At 34.5% G+C, this 22,367-nt stretch overlaps 3 protein-coding genes and 1 non-coding gene across 4 annotated transcripts in view; 3 read left to right on the forward strand and 1 right to left on the reverse strand.

Moving 5' to 3' along the window:
- The window catches only part of LOC116013883 (protein NRT1/ PTR FAMILY 5.6-like), a 5,058-nt gene extending 3,983 nt beyond the window's left edge, over positions 1 to 1,075 (reverse strand). Inside the window, exon 1 of the mRNA XM_031253844.1 lies at positions 861 to 1,075. Coding sequence (XP_031109704.1) covers positions 861 to 1,005 — 145 coding nt within the window. The 5' untranslated portion in view covers positions 1,006 to 1,075. The remainder of the gene's footprint in view (positions 1 to 860) is intronic.
- A 6,841-nt stretch (positions 1,076 to 7,916) lies between these two features.
- On the forward strand, positions 7,917 to 9,186 carry LOC116012301 (probable glycosyltransferase At5g03795). Its single transcript, XM_031251816.1, has one exon. The coding sequence runs from the start codon at positions 8,016 to 8,018 to the stop codon at positions 9,063 to 9,065; it is 1,050 nt and encodes a 349-aa protein (XP_031107676.1). The 5' UTR covers positions 7,917 to 8,015; the 3' UTR covers positions 9,066 to 9,186.
- Positions 9,187 to 10,899: 1,713 nt separating this feature from the next.
- TRNAV-CAC lies at positions 10,900 to 10,973 on the forward strand. The gene has a single exon. It is a non-coding gene; the product is annotated as a tRNA-Val (tRNA).
- Positions 10,974 to 15,547: 4,574 nt separating this feature from the next.
- LOC116013328 (delta-1-pyrroline-5-carboxylate synthase) lies at positions 15,548 to 22,040 on the forward strand. Its single transcript, XM_031253014.1, has 20 exons — positions 15,548 to 15,876; positions 16,218 to 16,289; positions 16,384 to 16,487; positions 16,769 to 16,871; positions 16,996 to 17,157; positions 17,643 to 17,920; positions 18,244 to 18,394; positions 18,461 to 18,625; positions 18,728 to 18,805; positions 18,920 to 19,009; positions 19,303 to 19,389; positions 19,497 to 19,583; positions 19,705 to 19,801; positions 19,888 to 19,991; positions 20,188 to 20,263; positions 20,794 to 20,944; positions 21,056 to 21,124; positions 21,262 to 21,328; positions 21,413 to 21,483; positions 21,622 to 22,040. The coding sequence occupies exons 1-20, from the start codon at positions 15,817 to 15,819 to the stop codon at positions 21,692 to 21,694; spliced, it is 2,145 nt and encodes a 714-aa protein (XP_031108874.1). The 5' UTR covers positions 15,548 to 15,816; the 3' UTR covers positions 21,695 to 22,040.
- The last annotated feature ends 327 nt before the right edge of the window (positions 22,041 to 22,367 follow it).

Below are 22,367 nucleotides of genomic sequence, written 5' to 3' on the forward strand. Positions count from 1 at the left end.
TTTTTTTTTTTTTTTTTTTTTTTTTTTTTTTGGGGGGGGGGGGGGGGGGGGTAAAAGATTCTCATAATTAGTAAATGACCAAAAATAACAATTTTTTTTATATAGATCTAGGGTAGTATATAAATTATGTCACCTAATGCACATTTTAAGAGACTATTTAGTGTTTTCATGTCAATTAAATTTATGAGAAATAGTCCTAGAGAAGTAAAGAATATATTTATTGGGAAAAATTTTGTATGAAAAAAATTGGTTAATGGGGATTAGTCTCTTAACTTTTCAAGAAAAATACTTTTAATTCATAAAATACCCTTATAATATGTAAAGAATAATGGACAACAAAAGACCATAAAAAGTAATTAGATGAATTTTATAAATCCCACATATCAAGGAAAAAAGTATATTCCTCCAGATTTACTTAATTTCCTTAATTTTAAAGTATTGTATTTTATTACCAAGTCCGCTTTAATTCCCCACTAATGAAAATACAGTAGACAAAAAAAAAAAAATCATATATAGTATATTGATTCAAACTTTTCTTATAAGAATTTGGATAACTAGAGAAATATCTCAGTCACTATTGCAACCAGAAAAAACAGATAAATTACACTAGAAAAATTTTATGTGACCGGTTTTATCGAAAAAGTATTAGTTTCTAGTATAAGAATCATACCACATACACTGGCCACACTTTTATATATATATATATATATGATGGAGTAGTTGGAAGCCAAGAATAGTGTGAACACAAACACTCCGACGGCACACAAACAGAATCTCCGGCGGCCGGCGGTGGTGAAATTCTTAAACTTTAAACATGCATGAAATGAAAGCTAAGGATGAACCCTAATTAAGCTACTTACTTATGATGAAGAAAGAAGCTTTCCAGACACCAGTGGAAGCCCGGAGAGGGACTCGCCCTTTGTGATCCACCGAAGAATCATGCACCCACTTTTCCCGATCACCGTCTCCGGTGGCTCCACCATTGTTTCTGCTCTCCGTTTTCATGGCTCAACTCGATCTACTGAGCCAACTAGGCTCTTTACTTATAAATGGTTGATTAGTATGGTAGATAGTGAAATGAAAACTCAATTAATACGTATATATATTGTGTTTGCGAAGAAAGCTTGTGGTGGGTCACGCAAAGATTCTTACCGCCAAGGTTACCCAATTTTAAGTAATTAATTATATGCATACATGTATGTAGTATGTACATATTTGTAAATTCAGCATAACCCATGCTTTATGTGCTTGTACTCTTCTCAATAATTAGGTTTTCGGGATTCGTTGGACTATATCATGAACTCCATAATCAATCTAGTTTCGAGATTCAACCCTAGACAATATTTGTGACAGGGACTGAACCCACATCTTATATTGATAACAAGCCTTAAGTGAGAGTACTTCTTATCCACTAGACCAATACCTTAAAGACCCACAATTATAATTATACTCCACATGTCCCGAAAGGGGGCAACCAACCGAGTGGGTAGAATATGATTCTCACGGGGGTGATGTTTGGGAGAAGAGACCAGGGATCGAGTCTCACCAGCTCCAATGTAGGAGCAATCTCTCAGCGTGAGGGAGCAAAAAAAGGTACATCCTCCTAGATGATTTGTCAGGCCAAGGCGTGGGATTGGGGATTCAACCTTTTGGGAGAAGGAGCTAATTTATTACCAACACCATCTTAGTAGAATCTGTACTAGTGTAGCTTACCTCTTTTGTAAAATTTGTAGATTATTACACGAGAGATAATTATGCAAGGTATCCCTTTCAAGTAATAGCACACTCATTAATACTACAACAGTACAATAACATGACATATAACAAGGTGTATGATACAATGTATGACATAAATGGAGATAAGATTATAAGAATGCTATGCGTGGGATTACACTATCATTTTTTCGGAAAAACAGGGAATAAATGAGATGGGGTCAAAGATGAGTAAATACAGCTTGTAAGTCCCCAATTTTCCACTACGGTGGTCAAAGAGTGGACGTAAATTTTCAAATACTTAAAAGGTGGATATATATAACATATATGTAGGTATATTTCCTTAATAATCAAATACTGTAAAGTTCAATAAGATAACACCACACCAAGAGAGAAAGATTTGAGAAAAAAATTAAGAGATCGGGTTTATAGCATTACATAATGTTATAGGAAAGCAATAAACTTTTTATTATTATTATTTTTAATTTCGATACACACCATGATTTCTTAATCTCTAATAGTTAACTAATTATACCGGTACGATATTTAATTCATTAGAGTCAAGATAATGTTAATGCGTGCGTGTGTGTACATATATATTGGCATAACATAATGTATGTACTAAAATAAGACTAACACTATCATTAATTTTTCTCAAAAAGTAAGGAATTTATTGAGATGGGGTCAAAGGTGAAGAGGGTTTAATGTAACTGCCAACAAAATGAGTAATTACTACAGCTTATAGCTCCCCATCAAAATTTCATAGAAAAGGCTTAGGTCATACTAGATGGCCCGAAAGGAGTAGTCGAATGAATATACAATATGTTATTAAATTTTGTGAGTGAAACATGACACTTAATTTGTATCTAAAGATCACGAAATACATACGATATGCCATTAGTTTTTTTTTCTTTTGTAAACTCTGCTCATATGTAATAGACTGTAAGGTAAAAAGGAGAGAAAAATTACGCTAATTATAAAACTAGTCTTGTACGACGGACTCAACTAAGAAGATCATTACAAGAATTAAATTTGTGACATTCTGATGCGAGAATCATGCTCTGATCTACTCACTTCACACCTTTTTGCCTCATTAGATTCTAGAAGACAAAGACAAATGGAATTGTTGGGTGATCTGTGCATTTCTCAAACAAAGCGGCGCAACAAACTTCGTGTATATGTCAATTACTAGTCCACTAGTTTCTACCTAAATATCGTTGTCTCAATTGGAGGATTAAAACAAACAAGTAATATGGAATGGGGATAACATAATCCCTTTACAACTTTCTTGATAAGGTTTGACGACTATTCATATTAGAGATTTTGACATCAAGATAATCTATTAGTTTTGGTAGCCAATTGATTTACATACAGATTCAATTTTTTAATTATATATTTTTAAATCATAGATTTTCTCAATTACTTGATCGTATCGAGTAAACTTTTAAAGAATGGTGAAATACTCTCTCATAGATTTTAAGGCGATTGTAATTTATATTTTTTTTGGATTGCTACTATATAATTTAAAATTCTAACCTCTTATGGAAATATCTAACGTGTGGAATTAAAATGTCCACTTTGTGCTTCCTTTTAAGTTCTAACTAATCTTTGCAGAAAAAATTGAAAGATGGATACGCATTTTTAAAGGGAAAAAAGTAGTTTTGATCCTATTTGTGATGAGTTGATTTTGTCTATGTACTGTTAATAGTTGTAAAATATACCTTCAAGTCTTCAACTCTACAAGATTGTGAAGATTTTGTTCCTACGACGAGTATTAAGGTTATACTTGTATAAAAAAAACTGAATTATATCCTAGTCTCCAAAACTCATGAGGAGGTATTAAACAAATTTTGTAGTTCTAGTGATTATTAAGGTTATATTTGTACGGAGATTAAAGTCAAGATATATCCTAGTCCCCATACACTTCTACTGCGCACAAAGAGCTTATCCCAAATTCAACATTACAATGCTGATGAGAGGAGCCGAATCCATATCCCACCATTAAAAACAAATCTTAAATAAGCATTCTCAGCCGCTAGACCAATGTCAGGACAAAACAATTAAAATTTTCTAATTAAAATGTGATGTAACATTAACCTCTCATGGAAATATGTAACGTGTGGAATTAAAATGTCCAAATTTTTTCTTCCTTCTGACTAATCTTTGTGGGGCGGGGGCGGGGGGAATTGAAAGGTTGATATGGAGCTTTGGGGGAGTAGATTTGGTCTCTTAATTATTTGTGACGAGCTGTTTTGGACCTCTATTGTGAAAAGTTGTAATATACCTTCAATTTTATGAGATTGTGAGGATTTTTTTTTTTTTTTTGACGAATATTAAGGTTATATTTGTATGGGTGTTTTAATATTTTGGGGGTTTGATTTTAGATAAAATGACAAAATCGGATTAAGGTTCAAATACTTGCATGGATGTATTAATATTGTGGGTGTTTGATCCTGGATAAAATGACGAAACCTTACATTTAGTTCCCTAAATATATGATTAAAATCGTCGTAGATTTCTCATCTTTGTTGAATTATATCATGGATTCCATGAACTTGCATCAAGCCCATAAGAAGGTTAATCAAACCAAGCCAGCAATCAAGCTTTCAGACACGATATTAACACCAAACTATACGCTTTTGGTCCAGTGGCATCAAACCCTTCCCTTTATACGGGAGGTGGTGTGTTCGAGCCAAAAAAACTATACGCTTTTGGACACAATGAGTCCATCCCAAACCTAAACTTACCATATTTGTAGATGGATAAGCCCCACTACCGCTAAAAACAAGTCTCAAGCTAAATAATCCACTACTAGCCAATACCCTAGAAGCAAAACTTTTAACATCAAAGATCAAAACAACTAATCGCAATTCACAAATAACTCATTAAAAGAGAAAAAAACGATTTTTTCCTCTTTTGTTTCGTTTCTTTGGACTTTGGAGAGTGCTATTTGTTCAATGTATGGATTATTGTGTTGGTGATTGGTGTTTGGGAGAAGAAGATAAACCAATCATTTGACAACAATCTCGCCAGCAAAGGATTGAAAAATCCACATTTTAGATGCCATTTTGCAGCTGCTAATTAGACTTAGGCAAATGGTGAAAGTGAAATTGTTGCATTTTTTTTCACGTTTAAATAGAGAGAGTCTTGGTGATATTGTGATTGAGGCATTAACAACACCAAATCGGTTGACAAATTCAATTGTGAATTGTGATTGCCATTATTAGGTTAGAAAATTCAACTTGAATTGATGTTGAAATTATTCATTATAATTAAGACTACTATTCATTTTATTCATTTTTTTTCCCATATATGAGATTATAAATCCCCTCATAAGATCATATAAGTATTATATATTGTGTAGGGTATTTTGCGATTTTGCGAGACACTGTACGTGGATAATTTGATCTAATATGAAGACGAGAATTATTGGACGGTTTGAAAATATAGCATGTACTTTAATTAGAATTATATTCTTTTTTATTATACTCTAAAATTATATTCTTAAATCTAAGTAAAAACATGTTCTTATATTAAGCAAACGCAACTTTTATCTCAAAGTCTAAATGTAAAGTAAAGGCATCATTTGAATAGCATAAAGTTTCAAAAGGACAAAACAAGAAATGTCTTTTCATCAATTAAATAATATAATAATATATTGGCATCTATACATTATTCTTTAATTGGTGCACTTACTTAATTTTTCTTTAATCTCTAATTAGTATACTGTTTTTCCATAAATCAAAGTATTTTAATATTCTATTACTAAGCTACTAGTGCTACAGTTTAGCATAATCCCATAAAGCAAGAGTAATAATTATCTTCAAAAAATTATTCTCAATTTTAATTTATCACTTCTTTTTATCTCTTATATGGGTGGGTTGATGACTTGATGGGCTAAAGAGGCCTCTTTCCCATTTATATTGCTTGCAACAAGAAGCCAAGGAAAAAGTCAAAGGGTCTAGTCCTCTGGTGTAAATCGAGCTTATTTAGTTTTGAGCCTCACGTTAAAATTGTACCCTTTTTTGCGTACAAGGACTTCGACTCCAGATTAAATTGTTATAGCTTATCTGATCTTCAACACCCGGCCTGTTGCTGCTGTAAAAGAGAAAAATTTCAAGTGCAACTGCTCATCCACTATACTATTGCCTCAGAGTTAGTCGGTGTTTATGGCATATTTAGTAATAGTAGTAATAGATACGATTATAAATGTAAAACGTATCTTATCATTTGATGGACACATTACACATTAATTGATTCTTCACAGGTCAACAAAGTGGGGAGGAATATGTACTCCAGAAAATTTGCAAATTTCATGATACATATATCTTGTAAAATGAATATGCCTGCATTGATCACAAGAAATGAATATATACTGAACAAATAAAATATATGCAGAAAATAAATAAACAATTAAATTGCACGAAGAACTCCAAACATCTATCTGTTTGGACATCATTCTTGATACCTGGAATGTGGAAACCTTAAACGACATACATACACACATACCATGAATAGAAAGTAATTAGTTTATTCCTTATTAATACGCACGCAATTTTAATAGTGTATATCACACCTCACATCGATCAAAAGTAATTTGCAGTTCGATGCATATTCTGAGGTTGTGTTCCCATGCAAAAACAACAAGTTAGGTGAATGATTCTCGCATCTGAAGGATGATGATCACGAATTTTATTTTTGTGAACATTCTTTTCATCAAATTTCTTATACATAGCCTGTAGATCTTCAAGTAGTGTCTGCATTCGCGGAAAAGGTATTCTGAAGGTAATAAACATCTTCTCACGGATCTTTGTCTGTGAGTCACGTCGGGTCAATATGAAATATAATACTTTATTCATGATTTAGTATTGTATTTGCTAGTATAAGTATTATATGTCATCTTGACCCGACCCGTCTCACGGATACACAAGTTTTTGCCTATATTATATTTAGGGCAAGAACTTGTGTGATACAGTCTCACAGATCTTTTTTCGTGAGACGAGTCAGACCAAGATGAAATGTAATACTTATACTATCAAATGCAATACTAAATCATGAGTAAAGTAATATATTTTATCTTGATCTGACTCGTCTCATAGATAAAAATAGTGAGACTGTCTCACACAAGTGTGACCCTATATTTAGAGATGATCTGAGAGATAAGGTGTATGTTGGTTATGATGTTTCATGGTGGACCCAAAACTTCAATTTGGTTGGGTCAAAAGCCATTAGTTAAACTAACCAAATACTGAGATTTGTTGGCTATCCTCACAAGGCCCGTGCAAGGTGCTTATCCATTACCCAGCCCACTTCAATTTATCTTATGAAAATAAGCATTTGTTATTTAAAAAATATATATATTTTAAAAATTTATACATCTCATTATCTCAAACACTATATATAAAGTTATAAAGAGAAACTATATAAAATTTTAAAAAATTCGTAATTGATAAAAGAAAATCAATAATGCATAAAAATCAGTTTCAAATGTTAGTTTGTTTCATACTCCTAATAGTAAAATTAGAAAAGATGTGTCTTCTTGTTCAAGAAACATACATAATATGCTATTATTGATGTTTGTTGGGCATAAAGTTTACCTTATTTGGTATGTCTTGAATGATTATACGTATATCGTTTCCATATGTTATTTTCAACACTAGATGAACATTTTTAAAATCAAAATTAGTATAGATTTACATAGGAGTAAGGTCTTACCCAATGTTAGCTCAAATGTAGTCATGTCTTAATATGCAACTGGTGCAGTTACACCATTAGTTATGTAAATAATAACATCAACAGTGAAAAGAAATGCACAACAAATAAATGCACCAATGCACTAAAAAACTCGCCATTAGATATGTATCACAACAAAACGCACCATTGGGTACGCCTAAACGCATCACACAGTATTTGAAAATGCATCATTAGGTGTGGTGAGATAGGGTGCACTTTTTTTATGTGTGTGGTGCGTTTTGTAGTGCATTTAGTACATTTCTTTATTGTGAGTTTCCTAATAATATTGGTGTTTTTTTCATAACTAATGACTGAATCGCACCAGTGTCACGTTAACACATGACCGCACTGAAACTTGAGTGATCAAGTCAATATAACGTAAGTCTGTAACAAATTTTGAAGACGTAAGGAAGCCCCATGCTTTTATATATATTAGTCCTTATCACTATTGATGATGGTGCAACCACCTCCCATGTTCAGTCACCTTAAAGGCCATTTCAGGTTATAATCACCTCTGCAGTTGCAGAACTGCAAATTAAAGAACAAAAAGCTTCAAACTTTGAGCTTCAATGGCGGCCTCTTATTTTCTTGTTCTTCTGTTATTTCTTTCTCTCGGCCCTCACCGGGCTCTCTCAGCCGCCGGTGCCTCTCCCTACCTCTATCCCGCCACCTTTTTCAAGAATTACGAACGGATGCTCACAAGTTTTAAGATTTTCATTTACACCCCAAACAACCCAATCGCGTTCACGGCCCCGCCGGCGTCTTTGTTTTACGATTCTCTCCTTCGCAGCCGGTTTGTGACCGCCGACGCCGATGAGGCCCACCTCTTCTTCGTGCCGTTTTCTCCCGACGCGTCTACGCGATCTCTGGCGCGTCTGGTTCGGGAGCTCCGGGGGAATTTTCCGTACTGGAATCGCACGCTCGGAGCTGACCATTTCTTTGTTCACCCCACCGGGTTTGACTTCACCGCCGACCGGAATGTTCTTGAGCTTAAGAAGAATTCCGTGCAAATATCCGTTTTCCCGACCACCTCCGGGTACTTTATCCCCCACAAGGATGTTACATTGCCGCCTGTCAGCCCACGCGCACTCACGCTCCCTCACGCGCCGCCGGGGGAAGAGCCGCCGTCGTTCCTTGGATATCTGAGGTGGGACGGCGAGACCGAGTCGGTCATGGTCAACGAGTTGAAACTGGATGACGAGTTCGCGGTTGAATCTCAGCCGTCGGATGATCTCGGTGGGGGTGGTGGGGTCCAGAGCAGCAAGTTCTGCTTGTTTCTTTACGGCGCTGACGTGGCATGGCTGCCGGCGGCGATGGCTTCCGGCTGCGTGCCGGTGATAATCGTGGACCGTCCGATCCAGGACCTGCCCCTGATGGACGTCCTGAGATGGTCCGAGATGGCGATCTTGGTGGGGTCCACGCGTGGGGCCGCCGGACTGAAGGAGTTGTTGCGTGGCGTGAAGGAGGAAGATTACGAGAGGATGAGGGGATTGTGTGTGGCGGCGGCCCAGCACTTTCTGTGGAATGCGGAAGCTAAACCGTACGATGCATTTCACATGCTGATTTATCAGCTGTGGCTGCGACGACACACCATCAGATACGCGCGAAGGGAGATGTAGACATTTTGGAATTTTGACTTTGTCTTGAAGAATAATATATTGTTTGATAATTATTTTATTCCGAATAATACTTTGTAAATTTTTTAATTTGAATAATAATAATACAATAGTTTCTTATAAACGGTTGAATATGATTGATAACGATTTATCAATGCCTAAGGTTTCTTACTTTCTTCATTCATTATTAAACAAGTGACCATTTTGTTAGCTCATGCATGGTCAGCTAGAAAATTATACATACATATAATGTTTTCTACTACTCCATATCTAGGGCTTTCGTAAGTGTTGAACATAGAATATATAAAATATAAATGTGTAGTTTATCTAATTGAATAATGTGTTTTGTCTCAATTAAAAATCTAAACTTATAGTTGGGCTACACATTTATGGCTTATATGATATATATAAGTCATGCATCTATCAGTTTATATGGAAAGCATCTGTGAGGAAATCCAATTGTTTTTCATTTTACTTTTATTGGTTTGATGGTTTTTACAAGGTAGCTAGACTTCTATTGATTGATATTTCCTAATTGGGATGGGACTTGGGAGGGTCTCAGAGTCCTAGCTGGCTATATATTAGCTGGTTTGTTTGTATGTTTGGGGTTTTGTTTCCCTTGATCTTTTTGTTCATATTATGTTGCATGTTTATGTATTAACTTCTGCAAATTGCAAATGCCATTGCGTATTGGATTTGATCATCTCTAAATATATTCCAGATCATTACACATTGGATTTGGTAATTTCCATACTACTTGCCTTTTCAAGTGCCTATTTCTTCAATAAGCAATAACAAATTCCCTCCGTGTAATTTAAGAAAAAAATAGCTTTCATCCCATACATCGGAGATTCGGAGTGAGGTTTACCTAGTATATACCACGCTTGAATATTTGCGTATATAGGGTTTTAACCCAATTAGAAGCTAGATAAATACATGCAAGTCATGTGGTTTAATTTGCGAGTTATTACATAAGAGTGATGTTTAATTTACACGTACAAATTCTCAAATATTTGTGTATAGAGGTTTTTAATCCATTTGGAGACTCCATAAGTACATGCAAACCACGAGAAGAAGACAACATTATTGTCAATTAACGATCCAATCCATACATTGGTTTTGGCCGCTTTGTATGTAGCATATATGATTAGTTTTGTAAGTTCGGTCTCTCCTAAGAAGTTCTTGAATAGCTGATACTATATTCTTATTATTATCATGGAACATTGAGTCATCATAGTTCTCTAAATAACAATTACTTTGAAAATCACTCTCCAACATGATTTTATGATCTTAATACATTATCTCATATTCCCATCAATATTTAAAACCATGGAAAACCCATGATTCTGCAATGAAGGTACAAGCAATACTCGTTCAATAATACACAAAACCTTCTTGCCATCTTTAACAAGCTAGCTAGCCTTCTCTCCATAGTCTCTCTTGGCTATCTAAGCTATTGTTGCCATCAATATTATATTAATCTACAAAAACTTCACAAACCAAGCGGGAAGGCCATTTCACATGGAACCCTTCAGAATATTTTGCACTATCAAGCACCCAATCTCTTAAATGCGCATATATATTTTAACACGTTGAACTTGATATAACTTGAAAAATAAAAACAAGCAATCGATACTACTTTTTTGCTCATTCCTACATCTGCTACTACTACAAATGCAAATTTGAATTAAAATATAAGATTTGCGTAATTTTTGTAGTGTAGTTAGGGTTTGGATTTGTATAATAATATTATGTTTTTTTTTTCAGTAAAAAAAATTTACAAGCGTTGAACTGCGTATATAGTATGAATATATTGTTTGAAGAGCTGTTACAAAGTGTCTGGGTGGTGTAGTTGGTTATCACGCTAGTCTCACACACTAGAGGTCTCCGGTTCGAACCCGGGCTCAGACATTATTAATTATCTTTTTCCCCTTTGTCTTATCCATAGACCATAGGACCATAAAATGTTAACTAAGAGCAGTTACCAAGTGTTTGGGTGGTGTAGTTGGTTATCATGCTAGTCTCACACACTAGAGGTCCCCAGTTTGAACTTGTGCTCAGACATTGTTTAGTATCTTTTTCCCTTTGTCTTATTCACAGGATCCGTGAGACAGGTCGGGTTGGGTCAAAGCACCATGCAAATGTCATACTTATATGTTGCAAATTTCACACTTATATGTTCAAATATAACACTAATCAAAAATACAATTTTTGTTACTTATAAGAGAAAAAGTAATACATTTTTCATAATAAGTAGTGTTGACAAGTACCTCTCAATTATAAGGGCAAATATAACACTTTTGAGGAAAAATCTAATACTTTTAAATCGAAATGTAAAAGTATTGTATTTTCCATTAAAAGTATTACATTTACCTTTATAAGTAACAAAAACTTTATTCCTGATTAGTATTACATTTGAGCATATAAGTATGGCATTTGTGCATACAAGTGTTACATTTGCATCTTGACCCGACCCGACTCATGGTGAGACGGTCTCACACAAGTTTTTGCCTTAATTAAATGCCCGACAAGGTGATATGTGATTACAAAATCGGTACAAGACGTTCTTCTCAGTTATGGACAATCTAAGTTAAGGTGGAGTTAGAAAATTCCAAAATAAGGTGGAGTTAGAAAATCCCAAAATTGTGCGGTGGAAGAAAGGGTCGTGAAAAGTTAAGTTCGTTTTTTTTTTTCTTTAACCGCATCCCTTTTGTTGAAAAAGGGTCGGAGTTTCTTATTCAGTTAGTTACAATTTTGCCACCGAACATATTTTTTTTTAACAATACATTACCCTTCTTTTTAAAATGGTATTGAAAAGTCAGTCTCTTTTGCTCTTTTTGATACTAGTGTGCAAAAAGTTAGTTGACTTTTTCCAAATTATTATTGCAAAAACTTGTGTGAGACCGTCTCACCATGAGACGGGTCAGGTCAATATGTAATTGTAACACTTATATGTACAAATGTCATACTTATATGCTCAAATGTAATACTAATCAGGAATAAAATTTTTGTTACTTATAAAGGTAAATGTAATACTTTTAAGGGAAAATACAATACTTTTACATTTCAATGTAAAAGTATTACTTTTTTCCTCAAAAGTATTATATTTGTCCTTATAAGTAAGGGACACTTGTCAACATTACTTATTATGAAAAATGTATTACTTTTTCTCTTATAAGTATCAAAAATTGTATTCTTGATTAGTGTTATATTTGAGCATATAAGTATGATATTTGCACATATAAGTATGACATTTGCATGGTGCTTTGACTCGACCCGACCCGTCTCACGAATAAGGATCCGAGACGGTCTCACACAAATGTGACCCTTATTGCATATTGTGTTAAGTTAGCAACACAAAGAAGCAAATTACTTGTTCTTCAATCTTAAGAACAACTCGAGGTGGAGAAGATATATTATTATCACACTTCTGGTTTTTTTTTTTTCTTTTTCGTATATTGTTTATTTCATTTACTTTATTTTCAAACTATTTTTACTCAATTTGTGTTTCACCTAAGAACAAAAATCCATCAAGTATATATTACTCCGTATTGGCAGCCTTGATAATCTATAACTTTAAGAAAGAAGCATTAAATATATTAATCAAATGGTTTGAGACTAATTAATTGATTATGTATGGGTATATGTCAATTTAAGTAGCAAAACACAACTTCACTACGTAGTTGACATTGACATGGTCATTGTAATCCACAAGTTGTATATTTAACAGCCATAAGACAACTATATATTAATGTTTGTATTGAATATTGATGATTATCAAACATGGTCCAAATAACGCATTTACGACTACAACTAAAACAGGTGTAGATTTTGAATTGAATTAATAACCGGAATTTCATTTTGTTAAAACTAACCATTTATCAAATCAATATATAATTTCTGAATTTTCATTTTTAGTCGTAATTTTTTCTGGTAAGTTTAAACTTATTTTTCATATTCTATAATGTCATTAATAAGAATCGAATTTGCTCATTTAAATAGTAATTAAAAGTTTTATCCATTATACTATAATAATAATCTACTTTGTAAATTTTATCATCATTTTATTTATCAATATGAAAGAAACTCTTGAAACATGTAAATCTTTTCAAAATAAGATTCTTAAACCTTCAAATTTTTTAAAAAAATAATTTTATAGTTTCCTCTTCCTATAAAAAGTGTAGATTAATATATGTCGTTGATTTGGGATAATCAATGACTTTGAAGTAAAGAAAAAAAACGATATGAGAAGTTGGTAAATATTATAAATTTTTAAACACTAAAAATACACAATGCAAAATTATAAACTTTTAAACACTAAAAATACACCGTGCAAAATTACAAAGCACACATTATGATATGTAAGCGTGCGACCATTTTGAGTGTATCTTTACATATTTATAGTGTTTTTGTAGAGTCGCATATCTTAATTTAGTTCATTTTCACATGTAATTAGGTGCACTTTTTAAATATGCACATGCACTTTTTATAGAAAGACATGTCTAAGATTCTACATAATACATAAAATTAAACAAATATATATTCACATAGGCATATACCATGCACCTAGAAGGTTAGATTCATTCATTGAACAAATTTACATATGAAAAATTTATACCTTAGCTTTCCGATCCGCCCCACCACTTTATGTCCGTTTCTCTATTTTCTCTTGATTGCAATTGACAATTGAGATGACTATATGTACGTGCGCATTATTCAATACTCAAGAGATTTAGGCCATCGCAAAATAATCAGTTTTATCAGTCAATTTTGACTTATTTAATCACTATTTAAGGATGTATATAAAAAAATTTAATTTTGTGATAGTCAATAAACACACAGGTAAATTGTACTATCAAGATCCTGTGTGATGACACGGTCGAAAGGATAAATAAAAAAATCATGCTTTATTCAACCGGTAACTTATTTTGTGGCCATAGATCTTTAAAATGTGGACAGTATAGTGCAGCAGGTGAGGGAAATTTGTTGTCTAATGCATGGCTGGTCTTCTCCTTTATCTAAATCCTATAAAAATCTGTGGTGATGCAGAAACTCTGCGAAGCACAGACCAAAGAACATGATCAGATTCCGCATGGGAATAAGACAAAGCAGCGCCTCGTCGTGGCTCGACCTGTGACTCGTACGCGTGACCCCTTGAACTACCTAGTTTAAATGACCGCTGGGCACCTCGACAACCTCAAAATCGACGACACGTTATACTTCAATAATAAGTTGTGGTCAACAAAACAAAATTATCACAAATAGTACACTGTCGAATAAGCACCGTGCCAAATTATAAAACCAGTAACGCAGTCATTTAATTAGTTGTAATATTTAATTTTAATGTAACACTTATCAACAAAGAATGTCTAATTGTTACAAGGAAACATACATTATTTGGTTTTAATAAGAAGTCTTGATTCAGCATAAATATGGTACGGAATTAAAGACACCTCTTATCATTAGGGCCTACTTAAGACACATCATGATCTAATAAAATAAAATAAAAAGTTTTTATTGATTGAAAATCCAATTATTATTCCATGGACCATGATCCACATATTTGTGTAAACTATAATTAAAAAAGTATATTTTTAATGTACTAAAAGTATATTATTTAAAAGTACATGATTTTTAATATATTATTAAATAATGTACATTCCATACGTACATAAATAATGTACTTTTAATATATTAAAAACGTATATTGTAATAGTGGTCCACACAATAATTTGCCTTGAAAATCATGCCCACTAATTCAATTACTTTTTTTTGTTTGTTTGTTTGTGTGTGTTTTTCCATAAAACTTCTTCATTGCATTATCCATTATGAAAGACTAGCTATGATAACAAAATGAAAGTAAAGAATGTAACAGGAGCTTCTTCATTATTTTATTGGGTTTATGCGTCGGTCAATTATAAGCAACTTTCAAGTAGTGATTATGAGTATAACTAATTATTACGGAGTATTTTTTTTACAAAAGAAGGTAAATATGCATCTTTTTTTTTTTGTTAAAAATAATATTCCATCTATCCCATTTTATCTGTCATATTTACTATTTATTGGTCAAATCAACTATTTATTCAATGCTTATTTTCTTTAATAACTTTTTATTATTTTTAAATTTAATTATTTGTGTTTAATAGTACTTTTAATATAGTTTTTAAATATATAAATTTTATATATTAATGCTAAATATAATATTATAAAAAATTATATTAAAAATAATTTCAGTCAAACATCGTTAAACGAATCAGACAATAAAAATGAAACGGAGGTAGTAGTTTTTTTTTTTTTTTCACAAAATTATTTAGAACTTAGAATATTTAAAATAGTATATCTCTGAATTAGAAATATAACGTGACAATTAAATGTGGCAAAAATAATTATAATAATTGCAGGAATTATGATAAAAAATGATAGGATATGAAATTGTGAAAAAAAATTCTGTTGTAGTCCGTATTATTTTCGGCGTGTGCTTTAGTGCTTTACCACTCCTAAAAAGTGTGTTGAGTAAAGCTTGGCCGCCGCTCCTCCGTTTCGCGAGAGTGGCGGAGCTCACAGATATATACCCGTAACCGTATCCCTCTCACCTTTCTATCCTTTCATCAATCTCTCAGATACATATCACAATCACTCTGCTACTCAAAACCCTACGCCTTGATATTCGCCGGTCGTTTCCGAGTCTCCTCATTTCACAAGCCGCCGCCTCGTCGGCTTTTGCCTCTCTCTGCTCTCGCTCTACTGCTCTACAATGGATTCCGTTGACTCAACGCGAGCATTCGTCAGAGATGTTAAACGTATCGTCGTTAAGGTAATTGCTCCTTCCTTAGCTCGCTGTAGATGCTTATTAGATGAATCTTAAAGCGCATTGTTAATCTTATGCATGCTTTAACTATTTTATCAAGTTTGGCGAATTAGTCTTAAATTCCAATGCGAACTGATAAATCTACCTCTCTGTTTTATTTTGGTAGCTGAATTAGGCTCAATTTGTTAATGTCATTCAAAATGATTGGTAATCAGATGCATATATTTTCGTCCATATGACACTCCTGCTTGGTGTCTTATTTACTCTTAAAGCCAATTAGATATCTTTGGACCGGATGTAGCGTTTTCCTGATTTGTTTTTTATTTTTTATTTTTTTATTATTGAAGGTTGGGACTGCAGTTGTCACTAGATCGGATGGGAGACTGGCACTCGGAAGGTTGGGAGCACTCTGCGAGCAGGCAATTTCTTTAACTCGATACTCTTGTGATGTGTTAATAATACTCTGTATTATTGGCATCATGATGCTAAATTGTTAGCTTTAAATGAGTGCAGATCCAGGAGCTCAATTCGCAGGGCTATGAGGTTATTTTAGTTACCTCAGGTGCTGTAGGTGCTGGCCGACAACGGCTTAGATATAGGAGATTGATTCACAGCAGGTTTTGACATTCCCCTTGATCTCTCCCGATCTTTCTTGTGACATATTTTGTATGAGATTTAACCAGAAGTTAGTTACTTTTACCTGTGACATGAAGAGACTATTTGGATGCAATTATGCTAATATCTCTTAGTCAAGATTATTAAATGCTTAGTGACTGTAGCAAGAGGTCAAGAATGTAGCAGGAAAAGGCCTTTTGTTAAGCATGTCTTACAGCTGAACATTTGGATACGAGTAACTTGTGAAAGTCTCATTAAACACATTGGTGATCACAAAATGCAGTTTTGCGGATCTGCAAAAGCCACAACGTGAGCTTGATGGCAAGGCATGTGCAGCTGTTGGGCAAAACGGCCTAATGGCTTTGTATGATTCCTTGTTCAGTCAGGTGAGAAATCACTGGTTTTACATATTTGTTTAGCATTACTTTATGTGGCTCACTATATGCTGGAAAAATGATATTTCTTGGCCAATGGGTTATCTGCTTACTTTATATTATTACATGCTTGCAGCTGGATGTTACATCAGCTCAACTTCTTGTGACGGATAATGACTTCAGAGACCCAGACTTTAGGAATCAACTTAATGAAACAGTTAATCAATTGCTGTCTCTGAAAGTTATACCTATATTTAATGAAAATGATGCTATTAGTACACGGAGAGCTCCATATGAGGTATGCATCTGATTTTAATTGTGAAGGTTCCTGCATCCTCTTTTTGTATAATTGCATTAAGACTTGAAGTGGGCTGATCTAGTTCAGTTGTGAGTGTGCACATGTCCATTAACCCTTCATGCATGAGTGCTACAGGTATGTAATCCTACACACTCTGGCACAATGAAGGGAGGCTCAAGAAGCCTCTGGGGATGTGCTTACATCTGTTTCAAGTATTCATTCTTCTCAGAACTATCCTTTCATGTTATGTGCTCAAATGCATGGATATGTTCTGGTTGCTTTACTTTTTTCTCGGTGTGCGATTGGAGCTCTTTGGTGCATTTGTGACTCTTTTTTTTTGGAATACTTGGGGTTTCTTCCTTGACACTTGGGTGTAATCTGGCCTCTAAAATCATCCTAGCACCTTTGCGTTCTATTTATGAGGTTAAAATCCTTTTTTAGTCCTAGGTTCAAAACTTTGTCCTAACCATGGGAATCTTTTGTAGGACTCTTCTGGTATATTTTGGGATAATGACAGTCTAGCAGCTCTACTAGCTTTGGAGCTAAAAGCTGATCTTCTTGTTCTTTTAAGTGATGTAGAGGGTCTCTACAGTGGCCCTCCCAGTGATCCTCACTCAAAGTTAATTCACACATACATCAAGGAGAGGCATGAAAAAGAGATTACTTTCGGTGACAAGTCTAGAGTGGGAAGGGGGGGTATGACTGCCAAAGTAAAAGCTGCAGTTTACGCAGCTTATGCCGGAATCCCTGTTGTCATCACAAGGTTTTATTTTTATTTTTATTTTTTATTTCCTGTGAAACTTTTGATATATGAAGTATGTATCTCTGCTTGCATCATATGTGTGTGCGTGTTTTGTACATCTGAGCGTAAATTTGATTAAATTTCACACCTCTTACATAGATATGAGGGTAGGGGGTGTTGGATTCTTTAAGGGAGCCAAAATTGAAAATAGGTGTTCAGTTGCATAATATTTTTAAACAAACCCACCAATATTGTACTTCGCACTTAGTATTTGATCTTGGCACTATTTGCTCCACTTTTATATTATTGTTTGCTGACTCCTGTCTCACCCTTTGTGGATTTAGTGGCTTTGCTGTTGACAATATTATTAAAGTACTACATGGGAAGCGTATTGGTACTCTCTTTCATCGGGATGCTAACGAGTTGGATCCAGCTATAGATGCTAGTGCGTGTGAGATGGCAGTTGCAGCAAGGGAATGTTCCAGACGGCTTCAGGTATCTTCTTTGTTGGGCATGTTCCTTGAGTAGCTGGACATGGCTAATTGCTCATTTCTTCTATAGGCTCTTGCTCCACAAGAAAGGAGAAACATTTTGCTGGATATAGCTGATGCACTGGAAGCAAATGAACAAAAAATACTTACCGAGAATGAAGCTGATGTAGATGCTGCCCAGCAGGCTGGTTATGATCCATCTCTGGTAGCTCGGCTGGCCCTAAAGCCAGGAAAAGTATGGCATTTCTTAATTATGCTATATGCTGTTTTGTTTTGCATTGTTTTACAGAAGGGGTAATCCTTGTTCCTTGTGGTTTTCACTCCCATGTTTTTATAGATCTCAAGTCTTGCAAAATCAGTTCGTGTGCTGGCAGAGATGGATGAGCCAATTGGTCGTATTTTAAAGAGAACAGAGGCAAGTAAATCAATTACTTTGTACTTATGTGGTTTGTTTCACAGTTTTGCTTCTTTCAAATAACATTTTAACAATATACAAATTGACCATCTTGATTGTTTTCATTGCTTCCAGATTTTAGATGGCTTCATCTTGGAGAAGACATCATCTCCATTGGGCGTTCTGTTGATTATTTTTGAGTCACGGCCTGATGCACTTGTTCAGGTATATAAAATAGGGGCGATTCTTGTGTGCTGCTTCCTCTTTGGCTCTTTTCTTTGCTATTGTTAATTAGTTGTCCTGTTCTTTGTTTCCTTTTAATGAGTTTCCTCTGATGTAATTGTAATGTTATTTTATGCAAGGATGTGATGCTTTGGGTTTGTGTACATAAATGAATGTATTTATTAAAAAAAGGATTTACATGTACATCTATGGCTGTTATAGACATTGGTTATACAAAAAGATCTACAAGCTTGGAGTAACAAGTTTTTGTATTTTGATTTTTCCAATGTAAATAGATTGCTTCACTGGCAATCCGAAGTGGGAATGGACTCTTACTGAAAGGTGGAAAAGAGGCCAAAAGATCAAATGCAATCTTGCACAAGGTTTAGTCAATATCCTTATTCACTTTAAACTTTTGTTTCTTATTTCTTTTTTGCGAACCTTACATTAACCAAAATCACACTTCTGCCGCATTCCTGTTTATTGTCAGGTTATTACCTCAGTCATCCCAGAAAATGTTGGTGAACGGCTTATTGGACTTATTACTTCTAGAGAGGAGGTCCCTGAATTGCTCAAGGTGCATTGACCAGAGCAATTGGACTGGAATTTATTGTGTTATTCTTGGTTTACCCCATCTGCTAGCATATATGACCTGAATGAGGCATAAACTGGCTTTGATTGTTTAATCCCTTTTGCAGCTTGATCATGTAATTGATCTTGTTATCCCAAGAGGCAGCAATAAACTTGTCTCCCAAATCAAGGCTTCAACAAAAATCCCAGTTCTTGGTCATGCTGGTAATTATACTTCGCCCTGGATTAGATTTTATGTTAAGACTGTGCCTCTATTCTACATTGGTGAAGCTTATCATTTTTTCTTGCAGATGGAATTTGCCATGTTTATGTTGATAAGTCTGCTAACTTAGATGTAGCAAAGCACATTGTGTTGGATGCAAAAACAGATTATCCCGCAGCATGTAATGCAATGGTAATTCTTTAGTGTGTGTGTGTGCGTTTTTTTATTTTTTTATTTTATTTATTTATTTATTTTTTTTAAATGTTCCCAATCATTGCTGATACAGCTGAGTAACATCTCTTGCTCTGGTAATTCTTTTATTTTAAATTTTTATGTGGTCATCTCTTGCTTTGTGGTATCCTTACCTTGTAAATGTTTTCCTCTATAGGAAACACTTCTTGTGCATGATGACTTGGTGAAGAAAGGTGGTCTAAATGACCTAATCATGGAACTTCAGATAAAAGGTGCAGCTTCTTTTGCTATGTGCAATGTTCTAAAAATATTAATTTGATCCCTCAAGGTGAATCAAGGGACAAGACTCTGAGGCTAGGTTTGATTCCTGAATATGCCCATAGCATAGGACTTGTAATAGTAACAAAATACTTATGTTTATCACTTACCTGCACCAATGGCACTTCCCTAGAAGTCTAAGAAAGACAGTTCTTTAGTCAATCTTTTTTTTAGTGAAGGAGCATTCTGCAATATTCATGTTTTCCTGTTTTTGGCATGGGTTATTACAGTGTTTCTCTGTTTTATCCTTGTTTAACTTAATTTTCAGGAAACAAAGTCGTAATAAATCTTTACTTTTCAACTCGGTCCTGCATGTTCATCAATGTAGATGTAGTTCCATTGTGGTGGTTTTGTAATATTTCACTACTCATATTAGGATGTTTGGCCTTCATTGACATCTTCTTGTTCATTGTAAAATTCCTTGTTATCAGCATAGCAACTGTGTAGATGAGCCAAGAACTTATACAATTTACTTGACCTTCAGGTGTTACTATATTTGGTGGACCCAAGGCAAGCTCCCTGCTCAATATTCCCGAAGCTAATTCATTGCATCATGAATATAGTTCTCTGGCTTGCACTGTGGAAATTGTTGATGATGTATATGCTGCAATTGATCATATACATCAACATGGAAGGCATGCTCCCTTTCTCTAGATGGTCATTTTTATTTTTGTGCTTTTCTGCATGTTCTTTACTTCAGGCTACAATGATACATATAATGCTTGGGGTTTCACTTTTATTGGCAGTTCTCATACTGACTGCATTATCACTGAAGACAAGGAAGTTGCAGATATATTTTTACGCCAAGTTGACAGGTTTTCTACTTTGCTTGAAATCTGAGTTATTCTATTTTCACTAGACTTTTTTTTCCCCATCACCAATTCCTGGAAGTTTGGAATAGGTACTTATACCATATTTTTGTTTTCCTTAATTATAACCAAACATTCTTCAGTGCTGCCGTATTTCACAATGCTAGCACACGATTTTGTGATGGCTTCCGCTTTGGACTTGGTGCAGAGGTAGATAATTTGTTGCCCATTTAAAAAAAAATATTAAATTTGAGCTTGTGAGTTAATAAAAGCTGATACTTTTGTGCTAAACAGGTGGGGATCAGTACAAGTAGGATCCATGCCCGTGGTCCTGTAGGAGTTGAAGGATTGCTAACAACTCGATGGTATGTTTGATATATAATTTCATTAACTTTACACAATAACTAGTCTTGTAGGGAGTATTATTTCCAAATTGCATGCATAAAAAGTTGAAGCCGAATTTACCCACAGTGAATCATTTACCAAAATTGGAATTATGGCAGGGTTGGAAGGGGAAATGGGCATGTGGTGAATGGTGATAAAGGAATCAACTACACTCACAAGGAGCTTAGTTAAGTTTGGAGGGTGAGAGGTTGTAAACCAACGCATGGAATGGCTCGTCTTCTGGAAATTATTATTTGCCCGGAAGTCGATAGTGCATATCCATGACAGAAGAAGAGTTGCGAGGAGAAGCCATGCAGCAGCCAGCCAATGGGATGTGTATGTTTTTTTAGGGTTTAGGTTCGCATGACGATGGTAAGCAAAACACTATTTAGTAGGAGTAAGGTTTTACAGTATGTAATGTTAGTATGTCAATAAACATTGGCGTTAGTTTTCTTCCTCCCATACATACAGATATTATTGCAGGCAGGCAGTTAACTAGTTTTAGTAAGGCAATAAATCTTTTGGTTTCATCCAACTATTTATGACTTCAGTTCACCTAGTAAAAACCCAGCCGCCTTAGTAGCTTTCTCCGCTGCTGGTTTTATTGCAGTGCTCTTCTTGACATGGCAATATATAAGTTTGAACCCCAGACTTATAGACATGGCAAGTTGTGAATGTTCCTTAACTAGTCTTTAGTCTTTAGTTCATATTTCATTTTCCCTTTTGTCCAAATCAGTGAGGGAAAGTTGCACTTCCATATGGCTGTCAACTATGAGTTCTTTTCCTTGTCAACAGCAGCCATTGACTTAGTTCATACTATTGAGTAATAACTGCAGGTTTTCTTAAGAATGGAAGATAATAACCA

The sequence above is a fragment of the Ipomoea triloba genome, chromosome 3 (genome assembly GCF_003576645.1).
Source record: "Ipomoea triloba cultivar NCNSP0323 chromosome 3, ASM357664v1".
Taxonomy (NCBI): domain Eukaryota; kingdom Viridiplantae; phylum Streptophyta; class Magnoliopsida; order Solanales; family Convolvulaceae; genus Ipomoea; species Ipomoea triloba.